Source organism: Nycticebus coucang, chromosome 7 (genome assembly GCF_027406575.1).
Source record: "Nycticebus coucang isolate mNycCou1 chromosome 7, mNycCou1.pri, whole genome shotgun sequence".
Taxonomy (NCBI): domain Eukaryota; kingdom Metazoa; phylum Chordata; class Mammalia; order Primates; family Lorisidae; genus Nycticebus; species Nycticebus coucang.
In genome coordinates this window covers 46,729,759-46,755,302 of record NC_069786.1, presented here as the reverse complement: position 1 = coordinate 46,755,302, position 25,544 = coordinate 46,729,759, and the positions used below count along the sequence as shown (strand labels likewise).

At 40.9% G+C, this 25,544-nt stretch overlaps 1 protein-coding gene across 1 annotated transcript; it reads left to right on the top strand.

Moving 5' to 3' along the window:
- The first annotated feature begins 825 nt into the window (after positions 1-825).
- On the top strand, positions 826-25,448 carry NMI (N-myc and STAT interactor). The gene is made up of 9 exons (XM_053598094.1): positions 826-1,082; positions 5,070-5,187; positions 8,089-8,175; positions 9,947-10,042; positions 15,261-15,423; positions 19,492-19,598; positions 19,690-19,876; positions 23,962-24,068; positions 25,079-25,448. Exons 3-9 carry the CDS (start codon positions 8,095-8,097, stop codon positions 25,277-25,279), a joined length of 942 nt encoding a protein of 313 aa, XP_053454069.1. The 5' UTR covers positions 826-1,082; positions 5,070-5,187; positions 8,089-8,094; the 3' UTR covers positions 25,280-25,448.
- Positions 25,449-25,544: the final 96 nt, after the last annotated feature.

Here is a 25,544-nt window from a genome sequence, read left to right as displayed (position 1 = left end):
GCTTTGTCAAGCTGTAGCAGATAGAGTTTTTGTACTTTGTAACTGGCCTGATGAGCACAGAAAAGTTCTTATCACTGACCTCTTTCTTCTTTTCACATAGAAATGCCACTTTAAACTTTCCTATCAACATTTTTGTATAAAGGAATTTTACTTCTGCTACTCCGTTATTTTCCACTGCCGTATCATTTATCATAAAGTGACTATATAGCACTATAAACTGGAATTTATCCCTTGAAATGATTTTGATCCATCTCCTTCCCACACCTCTGTTTATGAGGGAGTGCAGCTGTGGGGTGGTGGCTCTTTGTGTAGGATGAAGAAACACTGGGGTTCTTGAAACAAGCCAGATGTTTGAATCTTCACAGGGAAAGCTCACACCTAGTGAAGTATTTATTTACAAGCTTCACAACAAAACAAAAGATAATAAGAAAACTTTAAAGGGATCTCGGTCATAGAAACCAACTGAAACACCAACACTGCACTTGCCCAACTTCATCGCCCAGGGGACGTTGCAAAAGACACAGAAACTGGGTTGATCCTGCGCTGGCTGGAGAAATTTGTAAATGAAAATTATAATGACTAATAAATTACAGGGAGAGTTACAATCTAAAGCCAGGCACCCTCTCTTTGGCTTTCTTCATTTGGATTCTATCTACTTTCCCAATAATATGTCCTGTAAAATACACCCCCAAAAGAGTGGTTTTAAAAACATGCCCTAAAGTTAGTGTTCATGGAAACTTCAGGAATGCTTTTGAGATAGTCCCCGCAAAACAACTCCGTCTTAAAAATCGAAAGTGAAATTAGTTCTGACCTGTTTCTGGACTGATCATTGGGCACATGGGGCTTGGTATTCCTCGCACTGGTCAAGTGTTAAAGAACTTTGCAAAGAACCAAGCTGCTAACGCGGGGACACTTGTTCAGAAGGGAACCTCCCATCTGTGAAGGACCCTTCAGGTCTCCCCAGGCGCTTCTCCAGCGTCCCCGCGCCATCCCCGCCCCGTCGCCTCCGGGGGTTCCGGCGCGGGTGGTTTCCGGGAAAGGCCAGCTGGGCTCGGGGTGCTGCGCTCGGCTGGCAGACGCGGGTGAGTGGGGCGTCCCGTTCTCCGGCTGCCACCGCGGCCACTAGCAGCCTGGGGCTGGAGAGCCACAGGTGGGAAGGTGGGCAGAGGGTTCCGCGGGGCGGGGGCGCTGCGGGAACCCGCGGTGGGGACGTGGCGGCTCCGCGTCCCCGGCCCAGGGCCCCAGCGCCCCTCGCGACCCCGGAGTTGAGGCCGCACCGGCGCTGAGGGGGCAGCTGCCCCCAGGTCCCCTGTGCCTTCTCGGCTTTTGACCTTGTCACCCATGTGCTTTGCTTCATTCGGGAAATAGAAACGTAAAGTGGTATGTTTCCCCACAGTTTCTTGGAGTTCTCTAGGCAGAGTTCTTAGAAAAATGAATTTCCTAAGGAGACTGTTACCCTGGGGGGCGCAGACTTGGACCGTCATGCCTCGCTTTTCAGAGTATGTGAGGTTTGTCTTGAAGGACAATAGTATGTATCCTGCCTGTGCACCTTGCATACAGTTCTGTTTCCTTCTTGCTGCCAGGCCTGCATCTAGGAAGATTTCATTCTGTAGGGCCTGGCACTACAGGGATGAGTGTACTACAGGAATAAGGTGGTGGTGATTTGTATTGGTTGTTTATTTGCTGCTGTAACCAATTACAGGGACGTAGTGTCTTAGACACACACACACACACACACACACACGTATTGTAGTATTCTGTAGAAGTCCTACCTGGGTCGCCCTGAATTAGAATCAAAGTGTTGGTAGGGCTGCCGGCTGCCTTCTTCTCTGGAAGTTCTTGGGGTGAATCCCCTTTCCAGCTTCTGTGAGCTGCCCACACTACGCAGCTCAGTGTCCCTTCTTCCAGCTCCAGCTATTCTTCTGTGGTCACTTCTCAGTCTGATCTTCCTCTTCTGTCTTCCTTCTTCATTAATAAGGATCCTCCTGATTACACTGGGCCTCCACAGATAATCTCTAGCATGATCTTCCTATGTTAAAGTCAGCTGATTAGCAACCTTAATTCAATCTGCAACCTTAATTCTCCTTTGCCATATAAACTAACAAGTTCACAGATTCTTGAGATTAGGACATGGCCATCTTTTAGGGAACCATGATTCTGCCTATCGTATGATTGTGTAAGAGGAAGAAATTATTGTACACCTCAGTTACGCAAAGAGGGAGAGTATCCACTGGCTCTGTGGATGCTGAAGGAGTTGTGGAGGTACTATGTAAGTAGACCATTTATACTGACAGCCTTTATTACAAGCTCTTAAAACTATTGGCATTATTACAATAATTAAAGAAAAGCAATGAAATAATATTGCAGTTTCTGTTTTCTGGAACTGTAACGAGAGGACTTCATATGCATGTGATGTCCTGAGTATAATAAATAGCTGAGTCAAGATAGCACATACATTCTGTGAGTTAAGAGTTTTTAGTGTGTAAGCTGGCAATGTGCTAGATGCTCTGAATGGGTGCAAGGAGAAGTAGAAGTGGTCTCTGCCCTTAAGATCTTTACCAACTTGTGGAAAATGACACAGGTACACAAATAATTAAAAGAGATAAAGAGAGGGGGAGGTGACATTCTTTAGGGGAATCAGAAAAGCCTTCAAAAACTTGGGGAAAATTTGGAATGGACCTTGAACTTTAGGATTTCATTAGGAAGAGATTAAGGTTGGTAAGGGACGTAGAATGTGAGGTATTAAGAGACTGGAGAGAGAAAAGGGATTTTTCATGTGTTCAATGTGGTTAGAAATCGGGTTGAAGAGTTGTCTTACATAAGAGTGTGAGAGGGATTACATTGTGCTAGACCTTGGATCATTGTCATTAGGAAGATTCTGCTGTTGATACAAATATGGGTGTATGTGTTTATGTGTATGCACTGTTGGAGGTCAAGGACCCCGGTTCCCAGAATCCAGCTGACCTGGTTCGATTACTCAGCTGAGCTAGAAAGTTCAATTGATGGTGGTAATCGAAAGCAAAAGTGAGTGGAAACTGAAAATAAAACTGGAGCAGCACAGGCAGTGTGGACAGAAAACAAGTTTCAGTGTAACAAAGAGAAATTGTATTTAAGAACAAAGAAAGTTTAGAGCACTTCCAAAGAGAGCTGGAAGTGGGTCCCTCTCGTGAAGAAGAAGGTGAAACAGATGAGACGCAAAGGCAGTGCAGAGGTTTAAAGACTCTGCCTCTTGGTTTGAAATTGCTTCTCTTTCATTGGCTTCACTGCACCTCCACGCAGGATTGCCCTTTTCTATTGGTCATTGGTTACCTCCGTTACCTCATATCCGTGTTCTTTTCTCTTTTTTTGTCAAGAACTGCTGAGTGGTGAATACTCTATGGACCCTCCAGACTTCCTTATTCAGTAGGCCAGGCAGTCCTCCCATCCTCCTCGAAGCCCCTTTCTTTGTGTCTCATTCATACATATCATCTCAAACCATCTCAAGTTTACAGATAAGTTGTAAGTACACTAAAACAACTTTTCTTTCTTTCTTTTTTTTTTTTTGTAGAGACAGAGTTTCACTTTATTGCTCACAGTAGAGTGCTGTGGTACCACATAGCTCACAGCAACCTCCAACTCCTGGGCTTAGGCGATTCTCTAACCTCAGCCTCCCAAGTAGCTGGGACTACAGGTGCCTGCCACAACGCCCGGCTATTTTTTGTTGCAGTTTGGCTGGGGCTGGGTTTGAACCCGCCACCCTTGGTACATGGAGCCAGCACCCTGCCCACTGAGCCACAGGCACTGCCCTAAAATAACTTTTCATTTGCCCAAATTGTTTAAGAATAAATTCCAACCTGATGACCCACAACCCTAGAATACCTGAGCATGTATTTTCTGCAGGAAAAGGCTTGTTCCACATAACCAAAACACAGTTGTCAAAATCAGGAAATTAATAGTGACGTGTTACTATCTACTAATCATCATTCCAATTAAATTTCACCAGTTTTCCCAATCATACCTTGTATAGTGTAAGAGCCAAGGGAAAATTTCCACTTTGGCCTCTGAAGATTTCCTGAAGAAATCAACTGATGAAAGATAGATTAATAGGGAAAATGGCATACAAATTTATTATTGTGCATGGGGGAATATTACTGAGTGATTACCTCATACACAATGGGGTAAACGGTTACATACCCTACTTTTTAGGGGACAGGGAGATGACGAAGTTTGGATGATTTTAGGGAGTAGTAAATGATTTAGGGGAATTTAATGAGCTTGAAGAACATACGATGATGTGAGGCAAACTCTTTTGGGCCTGCAGAGAAAACTGGTTTGTGCAGGTTTGTCTAGGTGTGTTTATAGATTTCAGTATTTCTTCTTATGCTATGAGTTTAGTTAATGAAAACTCAGGGAAGGGACCAGAGGTAATTGTTTTCTTCCTTGGCAGGTCAGGGCTTCAGACAGTTAAGGGAACTTAAGAGAACAACTTCATGTGTGCTTTGGGAGACACAGAAATGAGAGACAGGAGGAGGAGAAAGTCCTCAGTTCAGCTTGTTAAAGCATCATATTTTGGGGTATTGTTTTCTGAGCTTCAACAATAGCAAAAGGAACCAGTTCAGAATCATGCTTTGCATTTAATTGTGATGTCTCTTTAATCTCCTTCAGTCTGTTGGTCTTTCCTTGGCCTTCATGAACTTGAAACTTTTAGGAGAATAGGCCAGTTGTATGTCCTCAATTTGGGTTTGTTTCTTCATGCTTAGATTCAGATTACACATCTTTGGCAGGAATATTATTGAAGTCACCCTACGTTCTTCTCAGTGAATCCTATTATTTGTCACATGATTTTTATTATCCCATTATTTACTTAGTTATCTCATTATGGTGGCGTCTGCCAGTCTTTCCACTGTGAAGTTGCTCGTTTTCTCCTTTTGAAATTAGTATTTTGTGAACAACTACAACAACAAAAAGAAATTAGTATTTCGTGGGCAAGTATTTTGGAACTAAATATGTCTATCTTCGTCAAAATCTCCAATTTACTTGGACTTAGTTTTCTATTTGATTCAATGGATTTTTTTTTTTCTTTTTTATAGAGTCTCACTCTGTCATCCAGGCTAGAGTGCCATGACATCAGACTGACTCACAGCAACCTCAGACTCCTGGGCTCAAACGATCCTCCTGCCTCAGCCTCTGGAGTAGCTGGGACTACAGGTACTTGCCATAACACCCAGCTTACTTTTATATTTTTAGTAGGGATGGGGTTTCATTCTTGCTCAGGCTGGTCTCAAACTCCTGAGCTCAAGTGATTCTCCCATCGTGGCTTCCCAGATTGCTAGGATTAGTTGTGAGCCACCATAGCTAGCCTTACTCAGTGGGTTTAATTATTACTGCCATTACTTATTTTAATCTTTAATTTACTCCCAGATTTGGCCAGTGAAAACCAACTCAAGATGGATTCTGTGTCCTTTTAATATGTCTTCTTGCTTTTATTGGCATGACAAGATGTCCCAGGCTCATCTTATATTTTTTTCTGTCTTGGTCCTGGGGTCAGCCATTTCTCTAATGAGCCCTGTTTGATTTTTTGTGGATACTTAGAAACCAAAGTCTGGCTGTGAGCACAGACGGCTATGCTGTTGTCTCGCTCAGGAACAATTGCTCTTAGGTGCCTGAGGGCTATTTACTTTAGCAGAAGGGAGAGAGAGAGAGAGAGAGAGACTGACTTTGAGGGAGAAGCAGTCTTACAAGAATAGATCTTAGCAGTCTTCTAGCAGAGCTTGAGAGACGCTGTGCTAGCATTCTGCAGGCAGGAGAAGCAACAGTCAGAGTAAGCGAGTCCGTGATAGAATGTACATATGCTCCCGATTGCCTTCTCCTGCAGCCTAATATAGAGCTGTTCTCGTGGCTCTTAACTCCACAGGTGTAGAGACTGCCAATTCACTAATGTTCTCATCTCAAGAGCTCTCATGCTTGTTAGGAGAGCTAAATCCCTCCCCATGCCCTTTTCACCAAGGTGTGCCATTATCCAGCTACAGGTGTTACTTATAACTCTTGCTCCTCTTAGCCATAGGCTATAGGGCCGCTATATATTTGTTTATATACAAAACACATGCACATTGGTATCTCATGAAATGGTATGTGTAGTTCCAATCAACAGGATTCATTCTGGTTTTCTCCCTTTTTTTTTGCAGTTTTTGGCCGGGGCCGGGTTTGAACCTGCACCTCTGGCATATGGGGCCGGCGCCCTACTCCTTTGAGCCACAGGCACTGCCCTCCCTTTCTTATTTATAGTTACTTGCTCTGACAGTAAATCTCCTGGCTTCTATTACTTCTATAAGTTGATCACCCAAGGTCAACATATGGAAATGGTCAACATAAGGCCTACTGCACTGATATATACATGTAGTTTATGTCCAGTTTGAAAATCAGGTCAACTTAAGGAGATGGTTAATGTAGGGAAGTGGTCAGCTATTGTCAGTATTTACTTACCTCATCAGTTCTCTGTATATACCTTTGACCACTGGGAGTTCTTTCATTTGGCTCCTGTGTCCCTTTCATATTCTCCCATTTTTGTGTGTATGTATGTTTTCTGAGTGCTTTTTAATTTTTTGGTGCTGCAAGATACTCCAGACTTATTTTGTATATTTTCTGTCCCAGGCCTAGAATCAGCCATTGCTCCAGGGAACACTGGTTTATTTAATTGGAGAATAGGCTTTGAAACCAAGATCTGGGTGTTATGTGACACTTTCTGATTTTGACACTCTTGTTGGCACTGGGTAAACTAAGACATGACTAATTTTTTGCTAGTCTTCTGTTTTATTTTTAAAGAGGAATAGGTGTCTCTCTTTTTCTTTTAAGGATAAAGAGAACTTAGCCACTTGAAACCTTAGAAGATTATATTGCAGATGGGTCATAAATGTACACTTAAAAACATAAAAAGAGTCATGATAGATATCCTCTGTCTCAGTTTTGCATCTCAGTAAATTTATATGTAGGTGGGAGTTCTTAACTTGTTTGGTGCCACGGACTCCTTCGCTAGACTGCTCCAATTTAAATATGGTTATAGAATATTTAAAAAGCAAATTTTACAAACAGTAATAAGTAAGATATATCAACATATTACAATATATTATAAGACCTAGTAATGAGTTTAATAAATAATGTAGAAGCCAGGTCAAACACAAACAATGTTTCAGCATATTTACAGTAATTATTATTTTATGAAAATATCTATGCTTTTTACTTGTCATTGTCACAGATGCTGTGAATACTACTGTAGTTTGTTGCCATATTCATAATTGAAGAGAATAGTAAATTTCAGTTAGAGGTTATTAGAAATAAATATGTAATGTTTTTCCCATTCTAATTTATGGACCTAGGGGGAGCATTTGTGAAAACTCTAGGTAAGGATACTTTTGTAGAGAAACTCTGTATAGGAGACCTTTTGATTTTGTTTACATTTGGGGAGTAAAATACGGAGAATTAAAAGTGTAAACCAAATTTTTGAAAAAGGTTGGAATACCAAAATAGTAGTCTTTTACAATTGAACATAATATTATGATTGATATGTGAACTACAAGAATAGTAATGCCCATTACTTTTTTGTATTGTGTTGAAAAGCAAAGGACTTTAAAAATTGTTGATAGGGCGGCGCCTGTGGCTCAGTTGGTAAGGCACCGGCCCCATATACCGAGGGTGGCGGGTTCAAACCCGGCCCCGGCCAAACTGCAACCAAAAAATAGCTGGGCGTTGTGGCAGGCGCCTGTAGTCCGGGCTACTTGGGGGGCTGAGGCAAGAGAATCACTTAAGCCCAAGAGCTGGAGGTTGCTGTGAGCTGTGTGAGGCCATGGCACTCTTACCAAGGACCATAAAGTTAGACTCTGTCTCTACAAAAAAAAAAACAACAAAAAACTGTTTATATATCTATAGGTGTGAAATGTATTTGAAATACAGACTTTTTTGGGGATATAAGCCACGTAATAATAAAGGCTTTGATGATAGGAAAAAAGAGCAAAGAAGAGATGATTCTTCTATAACCAGAGTTGTTGTTTCCTTCATCTTGAATTTGTTTATGTATATGCTATTTCTATAATATTTATTTTTCATAAAAATTAGGGAATCATGGCAGCTGATGAAGATAACAAAAAACAAGTTCTTAAGGAGAATTGGCCAGATGAAGATATGAAAAATGAACAAAATGAGGTAAAAATGAAAATTACTGGGTATTATTAAAAATTAATTTGTATCTATTAGTTTTGCAGTAGCCATTTTTTAAAACAAATCCCGTGACAGATTGTTAGGAATTTTTATATGTCCAATATTACTTTGAATTTGGAAGGCCTTGAGCCTTTTCACAAATGTTTAACTTCTGGGTGGTGCCTATGGTTCAGTGGGTAGGGCACTGGCCCCATATACCGAGGTGGCAGGTTCAAACCCGGCCCTGGCCAAACTGCAACAAAAAATAGCCAGGCGTTGTGGTGGGCACCTGTGATCCCAGCTACTTGGGAGGCTGAGGCAAGAGAATGGCCTAAGCCAGGAGTTGGAGGTTGCAGTGAGCTGTGTGACGCCACAGCACTCTACTGAGGACGATAAAGTGAGACTCTGTCTCTACAAAAAAAAAAAATTTCACTTCCATTGTGTTATTGAACCCTCAGAAGAAGAGTTATATTTCTATTCTTTCTCTTACAAGGCTGTTTTCTCACTCACTTTCCCATTTCTTGTATTTGCACCTAAAATTAAGAGCTTAGTTAGCAATAATCTGATCAGACGCCAAGAGGGAACAAAAACTCAGGTAACTTAAACCACTTACCTAAGGCCATATGTTTGGCTTGTTAAGGCAAGTGTACTACTGGAATCACAGCTAATTTTTTTTTTTTTAAACTGTCCCAGAGTAAGATGTCCTCAATCCTAGCACTCTGGGAGGCTGAGGTGGGTGGATTTCTTAACTTAAGGAGTTTGGGACCAGCCTGAGCAAGAGTAAGACCCAGTTTCTAGTATAAACAGAAAAACTAACCAGGCTTTCTGGTGGGCATCTACAGTCCCAGCTTTTCGGGAGGCTGAGACAGGAGGATCAGTTGAACCCAAGAGTTTGAGGTTGGTGTGAGCTATGATGGGGCACTCAACACCAGGGTAGCAGAGTGAGTCTCCATCTCAAAAATAAATAAGTAAATAAATAAATGTCAGCTTATACTTACAAATAGCTAGGAAGGTAGTTGTAAACAAAGATTCAGAATCTATGAGTCTCAATCCTAACCTTACTATAAAAATTTCTGTGACTTTGGTCTAGTGTGAAAGGTGGTTTTCTGGTCTATATAATGGAGATAGTAATACCCTGTTTCCCCAAAAATAAGACATCCTCTGAAAATAAGACCTACTCACAGGAAAGATAAGACGTCCCCTGAAAATAAGACCTAGTGCGTCTTTGGGAGCACACCTTAAAATAAGACACTGTCTTATTTTCGGGGAAACAGGGTAGTTGGCAGTGTTAGATTAGACAAGAGATGATATAAAACATTTTAGGAAATACAGGCTGGGCATAGTGGCTCATACCTATAATCCTAGCACTCTCGGAGGCAGAGGCAGGTGGATTGCTTGAGCTCAGGAGTTTGATACCAGTCTGAACAAGAGTGAGATGCCCCTCACTAAAAATAGTTGGGCATTGTGGTGGGCACCTAATAGTTCCAGCTCCTTGAGAAGCAAGAGAATTGCTTTAGCCCAAGAGTTTGAGGTTGCTGTGAGCCATGACGCCACAGTACTCTACCAAAAGTAACAAAGTAATGCTCTGTCTCAAAAAATAAAAAAAATTTAAAAATGCATTGTTTACAAAGTCGTATTTGTTCTGAGACTGTCTAATGTCTCTTTTTGCTTTGTTTAGGATCTTGTTCAGGATGAGAGAAATGTATTGTCTTTAATTCATTTGTAAAAATGAATTTAGGACTGTTTAATTCTTTTGGTACTATTTGATGTTTTTTAGGGATTAATTGGTGAAATTATAAAGGAAAATATTCAGCTAAAGGAAGAGATCCAAAAGCTTGAAGCTGAGCTACAAGAGACTGCCAGAACATTCCAGGTACTCATTTAATTCTTTTATCTATCACATATTTAATGGATATACACTTTTCAAAAAAAAAAAGGCAATTTAATTATACTAAATTCAGCTTTAAAACATTATGGTCATCCAAGTCACAAACATTTTTAATAGCTCAGAATGAAAGACAACCCAACTATCCCTCCACAGTGGAATGAACTAATAAGGAGTTTGGGGTATATTCACAGAATGGAATACTACATCATGATGAGAATGAATAGACCACAACCATATGCAACAACCTGAATGAATATCATAAACAGATAAAGACAGAAGGAAGCCTACTGGGTGCTTGCACTTAAATAAAGCACAAAAGCCGAATGTTCAAATTCAGAATAGTGGTTTCCCTTGAATAGTGGGACATAGAGGGAGCCCAGGGGTGTTTCTGGGGTGTTGTCATGTTCTGCTTATTGTCAGGTTGCTAGTCATGTATGTGTTACCTTTGTAAGATTTAATGTAAACATTTAATCTTACACTTAGGATATATGTGCTTTTCTATTATTTATATACACCTTGATACCATTCACAAAAACAAAAATCAATAAAATTTGCTCCCCCAAAATGGTCATTATCTCTGTGGTGGCCTAGTGGTCAAGAAAAAAAAAGAAAACAGCATTCCAAATTGTCAATAAAATCAGCACATTGTACCCCATAAATGCATTAATGTTAGATTTAATTTAAAAAAATAAACAAACAAAAAAGGTCCTTATCAATCACTGTGGGATCAAATTCTTGGTTTTCTCATTGAGTTATAATTCTCCTCATCCAAAGTGCTGTGGTAATTTAAATGAACTTCACAGTTTAAGTTCAAAAATTGAACTTAAAAAAAAATTGAATAGGTTATGGCTTGGCACTTGTGGCTCAAGCAGCTAAGGCCAGCCACATACACCTGAGCTGGTGGGTTCGAGTCCAGCCTGGGCCCGCCAACAATGATGGCTGCAACCAAAAAAAGCCGGGCGTTGTGGCAGGTGCCTGTAGTCCCAGCTACTTGGGAGGTGGAGGCAGGAGAATCGCTTGAGCCCAGGAGTTGGATGTTGCAGTGAGGTGTGATGCCACGGCATGACACTCTACCCAGGGTGACAGCTTGAGGCTCTGTCTCAAAAAAAAAAAAAAGAAAAAAAAATTGAATAGGCTGGGTGTGGTGACTCCTGCCTGTAATTCTGGCACTCTGGGAGGCTAAAGTGGCAGGATTCCTTGAGTTCAGGTGTTCGAGGCCTGACTGAGTAAGAGCCAGACCCTGTCACTACTAAAAATAAAAAAATGAGCCGGGTGTTATGGCGGACACTTATAGCCCCAGCTCCTTAGGAGGCTGAGGCAAGAGGATCGTTTGAGCCCAAGAGTGTGTAGGTTGCACTTTACACAGGGCAACAGAGTGAGACTCTGTCTCAAAATTAAAAAAAAATTGGTGTATATTAATTCTCATCAGTGTCTCTCAATTGTCTCCTAAATTTTCCTGTACTCAAATTATACATAACTTTCACCCTTTTTTCCCCTTTTTATTAACCCAGAGTGATAAAAATTAAAGCACTGCCACTTTTGGTTTCTGAGATGGGACACAGGATATTGAACATCAGGAAGTCAGGTTCCCAGTGTTTATGAAATGAATGACTTCTCACAGAAGACTGTGTTTGGATTCAGGTTAATTCTCAGACTAGAGCCAGAATCATTTGGCCTTTTTTCTTATTTGTACAAATTTATAGGGTACATGTGAAATTTTGTTACATATATATAATGCAGAGTGATCAAGTCAGGGTATTGGGGGTGTCCATCAACCTGAGTACATTTTTTAAAGCGTAATCACCCTTCTCTGACATCAAACATGGAATTTATTCCTTCTACCTCACTGTGTGTTTGTGCCCTTAACCCACTTCTCCTCATACTCATCCTTCTCCTCCACTCACCCTTCCCAGTCTCTGTCATCAATGTTTCTACTTTGCATCTCAATGTGACCAGATTATTTAGCTCCCACATATAAGCGAGACTGTTTGTCTTCTTGTTCCTGGTTTATTTCACTGCTGCAAACGACGTGATTTCATTATTTCGTGGCTGAATAGTTTTCCATTGTGTGTATACACCACAGTTGGTTCTGTATCTTTGCTGTTGTGAATAGTGCTTCAATCAATAAACAGAACGTGTGAGTGCAGGTATTATTTTGATATATCGATTTCTTTTCTTTTGGGTAGGTTCCCAGTGGTGGGATTGCTGGATTTAATGATAATTCTGTTTTTTTTTTTTTTTTGGCCGGGGCTGGGTTTGAACCCGCCACCTCCGGCATATGGGACCGGCGCCCTACCCGCTGAGCCACAGGCGCCGCCCTGATAATTCTGTTTTTATTAACAAATCTTCATATTTTTTTCCACAGTGGCTGTAGTAATTTACATTCCCACTGACAGTGTAGACAGTGTATAAAAGTTCACTTATTTTTGCATCCTTGTCAATGTCTGCTACTTTTTTTTTTTTTTAAATAGTTGCAGAATCATTTACTCTTTTTTTCCTCTAAGGCAAGTGTGAAACAAAGTTTATGGAGGAAGAGAAAGGTTTATGGAGTAAGAAGTTTTACGATGGGGTTGCTGAGACAGGTAGGCAAAGAGGCAGAATCATTTAGTCTGACAAGTCAAAGGGCCTTTACAAACCAGCCAGGCCAGAAGCTCTTGGCTTCTTACGGTGTACCAGATATTTCCACATTATTGGGAAACGCTTTGCCTTTTCTCAGGCATTGCAGATTATTTTGAAGTCACTCTGAAACTTAATCAGAAATTTTACTGGAGTTACTTGGAAAGATAGAGAATAAATGTAAGATTAGATCAAATAATTCATTGATTATTTCTGATCTCTTTGTGATAAACACCTTTTATTTCAGCATATTAAAATGACTATAGGAAATAGAAATGCAAATACTTAACTCGTTTGTGCATTTATGTATAGTGTAAATCTGCTAATTTCAATGATATATATATTTTTTTGAGACAGTCTCACTTTGTTGCCCTCTGTAGAGTGCTGTGGTGTCACAGCTCACAGCAACCTCCAGCTCCTGGGCTTAGGCGATTCTCTAGCCTTAGCCTCCCAAGTAGCTGGGACCACAAGCGCCTGCCATAAAGCCCAGCTATTTTTTGTTGCAGTTTAGCTGGGGCCGGGTTTGAATCCACCACCCTTGGTATATGGGGCCAGCACCCTACTCACTGAGCCACTGGCACTGCCCAATTTCAATGATTTTTAAGCAGCTAACTATAACTACCTATCTTTATCCTCTAGATTATAATTCTTGTTAATAATTTCTCTCCCTCACTTTTTTTTTTTGAGACAGAGTCACACTTTGTCACCTGTGGTAAAGTGCTATGGTGTCAGAGCTCACAGCAAACTCAAACTCCGGGGCTTAAGCAATTCTCAATTCTCTTGCTTCTGCCTCCCGAGTAGCTGGGCCTACAGGCTTCCCGCCACAATGCCTATGCCTGGTTTTTTTTAGAGACAAGGTCTCGCTCTGGCTCAGGCTGGTCTCCAGTCTGAGGTCAGGCAGTCCACCTGCCTTGGCTTCCCAGAGTGCTAGGATTTATAGATGTGAGCCACTGTGTCTAGCCATCCTTCACTTTTTTATAAACCTAAGTTGTGGTAGTGGTTAAAAGTTTACAGGTGGATGTTGGGGATGGTGGAATTTAAATTTGGTAAATTGGGGAAAGGTGTGGTAGCTCACGCCTGTAATCCCAGCACTTGGGAGGCCAAGACGGGTGGGTTGCCTGAGCTCACGTTTGAGACCAGCCTGAGCCAGAGCCAGACCTCGTCTCTAAAAATAGCTGGACATTGTGGCAGGTACCTGTAGTCCTGGCTACTTGGGAGGCTTACAGACAAGAGAATCATTTAAGCCCAGGAGTTTGCAGTTGCTGTGAGCTATGACGTTAGGGCACTCTACCACAGGTGACAAAGTGAGACTCTGTCTCAAATAATAATAATAATAAATTAATAAATAAAAATAAATTTGGTAAATTTGGCAGGGTGTAGTGGCTCACATCTGTAATCCTAGCATTTTGGGAGGCTAAGGCAGAAAGATCCCTTGAGCTCATGAGTTGGAGACCAGCATGAGCAGAAACAAGACCCTGGCTTTACTAAAAAATGCAAAAAATTAGCCAGGTGTTGCCTGTCATCCGAGCTACTTGTCAGGCTGAAGCAGGAGGATTGCTTAGCCCAGGAGTTTTAGGTTACTGTGAGGTAGGCTGACGCCACAGCCCTCTAGCCTGGGCAATAGAGTAAGAATCTGTCTCAAAAGATCAATAAACAAATCTAATTCAGATGTTTTTCAGATGTTTTTCTTTCTTTCTTTTTTTTTAGAGACAGAGTCTCACTTTTGTCGCTCTCGGTAGAGTCCTGTGGCATCACAGCTCACAGCAACCTCCGGCTCTTGGGCTTAGGCAATTCTTTTGCCTCAGCCTCCCTTGTAGCTGTGACTACAGGTGCCCGCCACTACGCCCGGCTATTTTTTGTTGCAGTTTGGCCGGGGCCGGGTTTGAACCTGCCACCCTTGGTATATGGGGCCGGCACCCTACTCACTGAGCTCCAGGTGTTTTTCTTTATGAAGGGAGAAAGGGAAGACGGCTGGGGTAAACCCATACTAATGGGTGCAATGCACTTATCCTGCGTGAAGGACACACTTACAACATTGACTTCAAATGTACCAATACAAATTAGGTAACCAAAATGTGCATATCTCTGTAATACTCTGAAATAAAAAGTAAATTAACAAAAAGAAATTTGTTTGTCATTTTGTTTGTTTAATGGGTTTGCCATTAAAATAATTATAGTATACCTAATTCTGTATTTTATATTTTCTTACAGTGAAACATAAACATACTATCTAATGATCCCCTTGTGAGAGAGTCTATAATTGGTATAGTTGTTTAAAAGTGCTTGTCTGCATGAATGTTGTAGGCTTTAGAATCAAATACCATACAATATTGACCACTTTAAATATTGACTAGAAAGAATCAATATTTATAATTTCATCTGTGAAATGATATTAAAGGATCGGCATTTGATTACATTACTGAGTCCTTACATAGAAGGAAGCAATTACTAAAGACCACCCTCAATATTCTGTGAGGTTCTAAGATCAGTGGAGAATGAATTATCAGAGGATTAAGTCACATTATCATTGGAAGGACTTAGATTATTTCTTGACTTGATTTTAATCAATTGCTTCTGTTTGAATTAGATTAAAGAGGCTCTTCCAGAAACAAAGATAAAATTTGGATTTGCTGAGACTCCTGAGGATGACAACCAGTTTTCAAATGTCTCTTGTTCATTTCAAGTGAATTCAAAAGTTACTTATGAGCTACAGAAAGGACACGCACTTATCACCTTTGAAAAAGAAGAAGGTATGACTAATGCTAAAAAATATGACCATGATATTTGGAAAGCACTTGGACTTTCAAAGATCTTTCATATTTGGTTATTACTTTACAATTTGTACATATATCATTTCTTCTCATCCTCAGAGTGAGACTCTGAGGCATATCTGATAATGCCTCATTTTACAGATGCGAAAACTGACTCAGACATTAAGCACCTTGCATATAATCACTTATTCAGACAATGATCACTCTGGGACTCCAATCCAGGTGTCGTGATTTCTTCCATTACCAGCCTCTTTCTACTCCACATGCTACCTGAAAAGTATAATGATAATAATAATGTTTTAAGGTAGTATGCTTATTTTATACTTGCATAATTCCATAAACACAGAGGATAAGACAGTTATTATTTTACACATTAAATATAGACATTTTATAGCCAAGAAAACAGATTCTGAGGATGTTTAAGAAATTCACCTAAGGGAATATAACTAGGTGGCAGGTCCAAATCCAGCCCCGGCCAAAAACCACAACAAAAAAAAAAAAAAAGAAAAGGGAAGGGAATATAACTAGTGAATGGAAAGAGCTGGAGAGTTAGAGATTTGGGATGTGATTTGATGTTTACTAAATCTGCCAAGGTGATGGCCCTTGCTCAGAGCTGGGGTTGCTTTTTTGAGGAGGACTGGAGATTGAATGCCAGCTTTGTCTCTTTCTAGAAGCCTGATTTGGAATGAGTGCTTTAGAAACCTTAGGTTTTTATAACAGGCATTTTGTGATAGTATCTACTTCATGAGGCTGCTTTGAGTATTAAATGAGAATTGTTGATAAAATAGCATAGTGTCTGACATATAATAAGTGTTTAATAAATGTTAGCTGTTCTTATTGCTATACATTAGGAATTTTCCAGATAAGGTATCAGAAGCTTAGAAAAGATGAGTAACTTGCTCAAGGTCCATACAGTTGATAAGTTGTCGAGCTGAGAGCCAACTCCTGAGTGCCCATGTAATTCCCACTGGACCAACATTCCTCTGAGCAGGCCACCGTTCCCAGGCCTTTGTTCTCACATTTAAGTTATGGAGTGGGACCAGGTGGTCTTCACAGCCCTTCTAGTGCTCAGATTCTGAGAACCTATGATTATAACTCACGTTTCCTGAAAACTGGTCCTTCCCTGTAGCCTAAAAAGAAAAGTTGAAAGGCATTCTGGTAGGTCAGTATATTCACTGACTAGGCATTCATCCCCAGTGTGCTTTCCTCTACCTCCAGCCACTGCCACAGTGGAGGGTGGAAGAGGAGGCCAAGGGCGGCGTTGATGGTTGGCTGTGGGTGGTAATGGGGATATAACTGAAGGATGTAAAATGTAAATGAGGATTTGGGAGGCAGGATTTCTAAACAGCAGTTACTTGGGAGTGGTGAGAATGGGATTCTCTTCAGAAATAGCTATGTCACTGCTCTGCCTTTGACGTGGCTCTGAGGTCCTGATCTCCTGGGACGATGGGATGGGTTTAAACATAGTGAAAGAGGAGTTGGATTTTGATTGTCAGAATCATGAAAATTAAAAGACAAATAATCGTTCTCAGCTGTGTCAGATCACCAGATGTTGGGGGATTTTCAGGGGAATGGGAGGAAAAGAGGATCATCTGAGTATTACTCATTGATATTTTCTGTTATTATTGTTGGTTGTCATTAGCAAAAAAAAAAAAAAAAAAATCATCCAAGTTGTAGAGTCATATTGTGGTACGGAGAATTGAATTCCCACAAGAAAATGTCCTGTCTGGCTCTGTTTCTCTCTTCCAGCTGTGGTGTGCTATCTGGTTGTCATAAACACATGTGAAGTTTATAAGATAGAGTGTGAACATCCCTTATCTTCATGATAAGTTAGAATAGCAGCTCCCGAGATCAACAACTGAAGTGTTATAAAGTCCTGTCACACAGTTCAAAATAAATACCCACCCACATACATTTTAAATTGATGTGTACTCAGTCTTTGGTTTCCTAATGACTTTTGGCACAATTGTATTACCGAGTCTTTCCCGTTTATGTGTATAAATTAGATTTGACAGCTGTGTGATTGGGATAGTAGGATTACCAGCTTTTTAAAGAATGATCTCAAGAGCATTTTGGCAAAAGTAGAATTCCTCAGTAAATATGGCAAAAAAAGGACTCTTTGATAGGTGGTCTTTAATTTGTAATTCTTGAGAAGACAGAGATGAAAATGAATATATATTCCTGTGGTACTGGTAACATATGAAGGAGGAGGAATGACAAGTGATAAAATGAAGTAAAATTAGGTGTAAAAATGACATTTAACCACAGAAGTTTTCCCAGCTTACTCAACATGGAAGAATTTCTGACTCTACATTATGGTCCTACCGGAATTCCCTGGTAATGCTGTCAACAGTGGAAAGAAAGGGCGTGTGGCTGAACTGAGATAATATATGAATTTGGGGAGGATTAGAAGGCTTATCCCTTAAGATTGAAAAGAATTTCTATATTGTAATTTTTGCCAATGTATTCCTTTTATTAATTTTTAATTAAAATCATAACTGTATACATTTATGGGGTACAATGTGCTGATTTGATGTACAACGTGGAATGTTTAAATCAGACTGATTAACATAGTCATCACCTCACATACTTATATTTTTTGTGGTTAAACATTTAAAATTCACTCTTCGTTATTTTGAAATATACCCTTGCATTGTGCACACGAGGTGAGATCCCACCAAATGGCCTCCCTCCTCCCACCAATTGCCTTCCACCTTTCCCTCACCTCTTCCTCCTCTCCCCTCCCCCCTTACTAGTCTATATTTGTGTTTTATCATTCGTTTGAGTGTGTAAGTGTTTGTATATTGGTTTCATAATAGTATTGAGTGCATGGGATACGTTTTTTCTCATTCTTGAGATACTTTACTAAGAAGAATGTGTTTCAATTCTATCCCAGTAAACATGAAAAATGTAAGTCTCCATCTTCTTTTAATGGCTGAATAGTATTCAGTGGTATACATATATCACAATTTGTTAATCCATTCATGAGCTGATGGGTGTTTGGGTTAAAATTATGCCAGTTTTTTGACATTAATATGTCCTCCTTTGGTGGCAGGACAATTATTACTTGGTGATCATGAAAACTTTTAAAATTAAGTCCTTTAACATTAAAGAAAATTAAAAACATTCAAGATAATTTGTTCTTAAAGCAATTTTCTTCAAATATTAGAAATTAATACTTCTGTTGGGCATGGTGGCTCATGCCTATAATCCTAGCATTCTGGGTGGCTGAGGCAGTTAGATTGCTTGAGTTTAGGTGTTTGAGACCAGCCTGAACAAAAGTGAGACCCCATCTCTACTAAAAATTGAAAAACTAGCTGGGCATGATGATGGGTGCCTGTAGTCCCAGCTACTTGGAGATAAGAGGATGGCTTGAGCCTAGGAGTTTGAGGTTGCTGTAATCTATGACACCATAGCCCTCTACCCAGAGTGACAGAGTATGACTCTGTCTTTAAAAAAAGAAAAATTGCTTGGGGCGGCACCTGTGGCTCAGTCGGTAAGGCGCCGGCCCCATATACCGAAGGTGGCGGGTTCAAACTCGGCCCCGGCTGAACTGCAACCAAAAAAAAAAAATAGCCGGGTGTTGTGGCGGGCGCCTGTAGTCCCAGCTACTCGGGAGGCTGAGGCAAGAGAATCGCTTAAGCCCAGGAGTTGGAGGTTGCTGTGAGCTGTGTGAGGCCACGGCACTCTACCAAGGGCCATAAAGTGAGACTCTGTCTCTACAAAAAAAAAAAAAGGAAAATTGCCTCGGTGCCTGTGGTTCAAGTGGCTAAGGAGCCAGCCACATACACCTGAGCTGGCGGGTTCGAATCCAGCCCAGGCCCGCCAAATAACAATAATGGCTGCCACCAAAAAAACAAAAAAAAATCGCCGGGCGTTGTGGTGGGCACCTGTAGTCCCAGCTACTTGGGAGGTGGAGGCAGGAGAATTGCTTGAGCCCAGGAGTTGGAGGTTGCTGTGAGCTGTGATGTCACAGCACTCTACCCAGGGTTACAGCTTGAGGCTCTGTCTCAAAAAAAAATTAATTCTTCTCAAATTATTTTTCAGTTGCCCAAAATGTGATAAGAATGAGGAGACACCGTGTACAGATAGACAATGTAAATGTGGAGGTCATAGCCCAGCCAGTGCCATTAAACTTAGGAGTCAGATTCCAGGTAACGTGGTGCTTAAAGTTTTTTGGATTTCTGTTAATCATGGGTGCACATATTTTATCATACATATTTCTGAATATGAACAATTTTCCAGGTTCATGTAGAAGTTTCTAAAATGAAAATCAAAGTTACTGGAATTCCTGATGAACTGCCTGAAGATCAGATGAGAGACAAGCTAGAACTGAGCTTTTCTAAGTCCCGAAATGGAGGCGGAGAAGTGGAATGGGTGGAGTATGACAAGCCGTCCGGCAGTGCCGTCATCTCGTTTGTGGAAATTGGAGGTACTCACACATTTAGAAAATTGACAAATACTATTCTATTTCATTGTGTTCTGCCATTTCTAAAAGTATTTCTATTTTACTTCTTTTACTTAAAATTTACTAGCATGATAATTGGGGTTGTTTTTAAACCTTATAAAATGGTAGAGCCTAGAAAATAATTCCAGGAATGCTGCTGAGAATGGTAACGTTACTACAAATAATAGTATGTGAATTTCAGCGTATTGTAATCCCAAGCCAGGCATGCTACTAGGTGTCAATATATTCATCTCCTCTGATCCTCTGCACAGTTCCAAAGGTAGTTAAGTACTCATTTTCTTAATGAGGAAACTGAAGAAAAAACAGCCAGATGTCTGTTCTTTTTTTCAGGTAGAGGTGGACCTTTACTAAGTCATCTTAAGGTGGTAGACATTCCTATGATTGAAAATACAAGATTCTGTGGTTGCTTTTGTTAATATTTTCAAATGATTTTCCATGTAAACATCTCTTGCTCTTTTCCTGCATTTACACATATAATAGAAATTCAACTGTACTATGAAAAAACACTGATTAGATTTTTTCATAACACAGCAATACATGCTTTTTTTTTTGTAGAGACAGAGTTTCACTTTATCGCCCTTGGTAGAGTGCCATGGCGTCACACAGCTCACAGCAACCTCCAACTCCTGGGCCTAGGCGATTCTCCTGCCTCAGCCTCCCGAGTAGCTGGGACTACAGGCGCCCGCCACAATGCCCGGCTATTTTTTTTGTTGCAGTTCGGCCGGGGCCGGGTTTGAACCCGCCACCCTCGGTATATGGGGCCGGCGCCCTGCTCACTGAGCCACAGGTGCCGCCCAGCAATACATGCTTTTTAAAGAAAATTGAAATAATATAGAAGAAGGGCGGCGCCTATGGCTCAGTCGGTAAGGCACCGGCCCCATATACCGAGGGTGGCGGGTTCAAACCCGGCCCCGGCCAAACTGCAACCAAAAAATAGCCGGGCGTTGTGGCAGGCGCCTGTAGTCCCAGCTACTCGGGAGGCTGAGGCAAGAGAATCACTTAAGCCCAAGAGTTGGAGGTTGCTGTGAGCTGTGTGAGGCCACGGCACTCTACCAAGGGCCATAAAGTGAGACTCTGTCTCTACAAAAAAAAAAAAAAAAAAAAAAGAAATAATATAGAAGAACATAAATTTAGTGAAAAATGAGGCATTTCCTCATATTTCCCTTTCTCCTGCCATGTAGTTAGTGATGGTTAGTTGGGCATTTTTCCAGACCTTTCTCTGGGCACATTCAAATATGCATTTTAGACCTGGGCCTTTGGGTGATGTTTAGGGCATCCTAGTGGGGTGTGTTATAGTTAGAAAGAGCCACAAAAGGAAGAGGTCTTGAGGGCTGCCTTAACATATTGTCTTAGAAATGGAAAATAACTTGGCAGGAATTTCCATAGGCAAGATCCAGACTTTAATTTTTCAAATTCATATATTCAGTTATTGTTGCATGGTCCATCTCTTACATTTAAAAAAAAAAAGTCCAGGCAGTGCCTGTGGCTCAGTGAGTAGGGTGCTGGCCCCATATACCGAGGGTGGTGGGTTTAAACCCAGCCCTGGCCAAACTGCAACAAAAAAATAGCCAGGCGTTGTGGCAGGCACCTGTAGTCCCAGCTACTCAGGAGTCTGAGGCAAGAGAACCTCCTAAACCTGAGAGTTGGAGGTTGCTGTGAGCTGCGATTGCACATCACTCTACCCAGGGCAACAGCTTAAGGCTCTGTCTCAAAAAAAAAAAAAAAAAGTCGTTTTGAAGATTATAATTGGCAACTATTTTCTAGGCAACTTCTGAAAAAACGTGGAGGTATTCTGAAGATAAATATTTTAGGTATTTCATAAACTGTCTTTCCAGAACATTTTTGTCATCCCAAAGTGAAACTCTGGACGCATTAAGCAGCAACTCTTCATCACCTCCTCCCCCAGCTCCTGGTAACAGCCATTCTACCTTCTGTCTCTAGAATTAGCCTATTCTAGGTACTTCCTGTAAGTGGAGTTATATAATATTTGTCCTTTTTGTGTCTGGCTTATTTCACTTGGCACAGTGTTTTCAAGGTTCACTTGTTGTGTTATAGTATGTATCAGAATGTCATTCCTTTTTAAGGCTAGATAATATCCCTTTGTGTATATTATATATATCTTCACATTTTGTTTCTTTATTCATGTGTTGTTGGACATTTGCATTGATCTCAGCATTTGGCTATTGTGAAAAATGCTGCTGTGAACACTGGCGTGCAAGTATGTGTTTGAGTCCCTGCTTTCATTTCTTTTGGGCATATACTCAGAAGATGAATTCTTGGATCTTATGGCAGTTCTGTTTTTAATATTCTGAGGAACCACCATATGGGTTTCCACTGTGGCTGCTCCATTTTCCATTCCTACCAGCAATGCACCAGGGCTCCAATTTCTTCATATCCTCACCAACAAGGGCCTGTGCTCTGAATCATTGTACCATATTGCTGATCTCAAGTGGATTATTGAGAGGAGTTGGATAAAAAAGGCAGCTGGGTATTCTCAAGAACTGCTTTGGCCAGGAGTGGTTGCTCACACCTGTAATCCTAGCACTCTGGGAGGCTGAGGCAGGAGGATTACTTGAAGTTAGGAGTTCGAGAACATCCTAAGCAGGAGTGAGACCCCCGTCTCTATGTTAAATAGAAAAATTAGCCAGGCATTGTGGTGGGTGCCAGTAGTCCCTGCTACTGGGGAAGTTGAGGCAGGAGGATTGCTTGAGCCCAGGAGTTTGAGGTTGCTATGAGCTTAGGCTGAGGCCATAGCACTCTAATCTAGACAACAGCATGAGGTTCTGTCTCAAAAAACAAAAAACTGCTTCTGTTAAACTTTATGCAATCTAGACACGCTACTTTACTCTAGGAGAAAAAATGCTGCTAAAAAGAAAATCAGACTATTCTTTCTGTTGGAGAAAACTGATGGACTTTTTTTTTTTTTTTTTTTGTAGAGACAGAGTCTCACTGTACTGCCCTCGGGTAGAGTGCCGTGGCGTCACATGGCTCATAGCAACCTCTAACTCTTGGGCTTATGCGATTCTCTTGCCTCAGCCTCCCGAGCAGCTGGGACTACAGGCGTGCGCCACAACGCCCGGCTATTTTTCTGTTGCAGTTTGGCAGGGGCTGGGTTTGAACCCGCCACCCTCGGCATATGGGGCCAGCACCCTACTCACTGAGCCACAGGCGCCGCCCAAAACTGATGGATTTTTATTCAGCTTCACTGTTTTCTAGATGACATTTGGTCCCCTTATGCCCCTCCCACCCTTTGGTTAGAATCATTACGTCAATTTACTGAATTTCATATATTAGTTTTAGCACTACTAAGTAATTCACTATATATATGTGTGTGTGTTTCTGTGGATGTGTATATATATGTACATTATAAATTATAAATATATTTAAAAATATGTATATAGCATTCTAATCATCATTTTTGAGAAGCTGGGAAACATCTCAGAATGGGTTTCCTTCTGCAGCTGACTATTGTATTTTATGGAGCCCAAGGTGGGTTTGTCTGAGGACATTGCAGCCCTTTGTGCATTGATTGACTGCATGAATAATTTGAGACAGAATTATTTAAACCTCATTATTGTTCGAGCTTGTAGTTTTGAAATTTATGTACTTTGAAGTCTTCAAAGTGGACTATATAATTTCTTAAAATTTAATTTTTCAATTCACTGTTTACTGTAATATTCTGTTACAAGGAAGTATTTTTTTATTTTTTTTTTTTTGAGACAGAGTCCCACTCTGTCTCCCTCAATAGAGTGCTGTGGCGTCACAACTCACAGCAACCTCCAACTCCTAGGCTTAGGCAATTCTCTTGCCTCAGCCTCCCGAGTAAGTGGGACTACAGGTGCCCGCCACAACGCCTGGCCATTTTTTGTTGCAGTTGCCACTGCTGTTTTAGCTGGCCGGGGCGGGGTTTGAACCCGCCACCCTCCGTATATGGGGCTGGCGCCCTACACACTGAGCCACAGGTGCTGCCAACAAGGAAGTTTTAACTTTAGTTTAAAGTGTCTATGATATAGAGAATGAAAAGTATTTTCTTTCTGCTTTCCTTTTAGTTGCTGACAAGATTTGGAAAAGGAGAGACTATCCTCTTTATGTAAATCGCAGCTGCCATAGAGTTATGGTTTCTCCATATGTAGAAAAACACTTGAAAAAGTATCAGGTAAAGTCATCTTTTTATTTTTTTTTATTTCAGGAACTCACTGTCAACTGCATCCCACAGAAAATAAAGCAAAAGTTATGAGTCTGCTACTATGGAAATCTTACAAAATAATGAGGAATATCAAAACAGTTTCTTCATTTCATTTTTTCATGGTACAGAATGAACTTTTTTTTTTTTAGACACTGAGTCTCACTTTATCACCCTCAGTAGAGCGGCTGTGGCATCACAGCTCACAGCAACCTCCAAGCCTCGCCTGGGCTTAGGCGATTCTCTTGCCTTAGCCTCCTGAGTAGCTGGGACTACAGGCGCTACCTCAACGCCTGGCTAGTTTGGCTGGGGCTGGGTTTGAACCTACCACCCTTGGTATATGGGGCTGGCGTCCTACTTACTGAGCCACAGGTGCCGCCCCACAATGAACTTTTTTTTCAAGAGAATTTTAACGCAAAGCTGTATATTATTTAATTTATTATGCAATTTTTTATACTGAAATCAGTCAGATATTGGTGCAGTTTTTATTTTTGTACACAGAGACATAGCTAACTTTCTCTATTGTGTCTCCTGACATTGGGCATGAGAAATAATTCCTGTTCATTTTCTCTGAACTCATTATTTTTACCCAACACCTGCTCCCTTTCCTGTTCTTTCTCAGGTATCAAAAGGCCTTGCCATCTACCTCATCCACCAACCTGACAGCTAGAACCCACATTTAACTCTTCATTTTGCTTCGCCTCCAGCATTCATTTGGTCACTAAATCTTGTGACAACCTCTGTAATTGCTCCTTCTGTCCCTAGAGCTGCCCTCCTTTTCCCTACTCTCCATAATACCTCTGGAGTCATCTTTCTGAAATTCAGTTCTGACTCTGACAGTCTCTTGCTAGAAAAAAATCTTTTTAAGCTTCCTGCCTTTCCTAAGACAAAGTCCAAAACATTAAGCAGAGCTTATGAATATGAAGCTTTGTAATTCAGAGCTCTTAGACATTTTTCTATTTAGAATCTTTTTTTCTGCATAGGTATTTTCAGGACTATCTAAGAGGACCGTGCTTCTGACTGGAATAGAAGACATTCATCTGGATGAAGAGATGATGGAGGATTTAATTGGTGTTCACTTCCAGCGGGAGAAGAACGGGGGCGGAGAAGTGGATGTGGTCAAGTGTGCTGTATACCAGCCTCACATCGTGTACTTTGAAGAAGAGACTGATGGGACCGTATAACAGCTAGAGCCTCTGAGCCCAAATCACTGGAAATGTTTGACAAAAATGAATATCGTTTCCCTTTAAAAGAAACTTAAGTTTTTAGTGTTCATTTATTCTTGGATTCAAAATAAATTTTCATGTTTTTGGATTCTTTTTTCGTCTCAAACTGTGCTGAATGTTTTCAACTCAATAAGTGCACTGTATTAAAAAACAGTTTTGTTTTATAGATTATGTGAACTGCTGCCACGTCTGTTGAAGTCTACCATGAGTGATCCAGATGTCC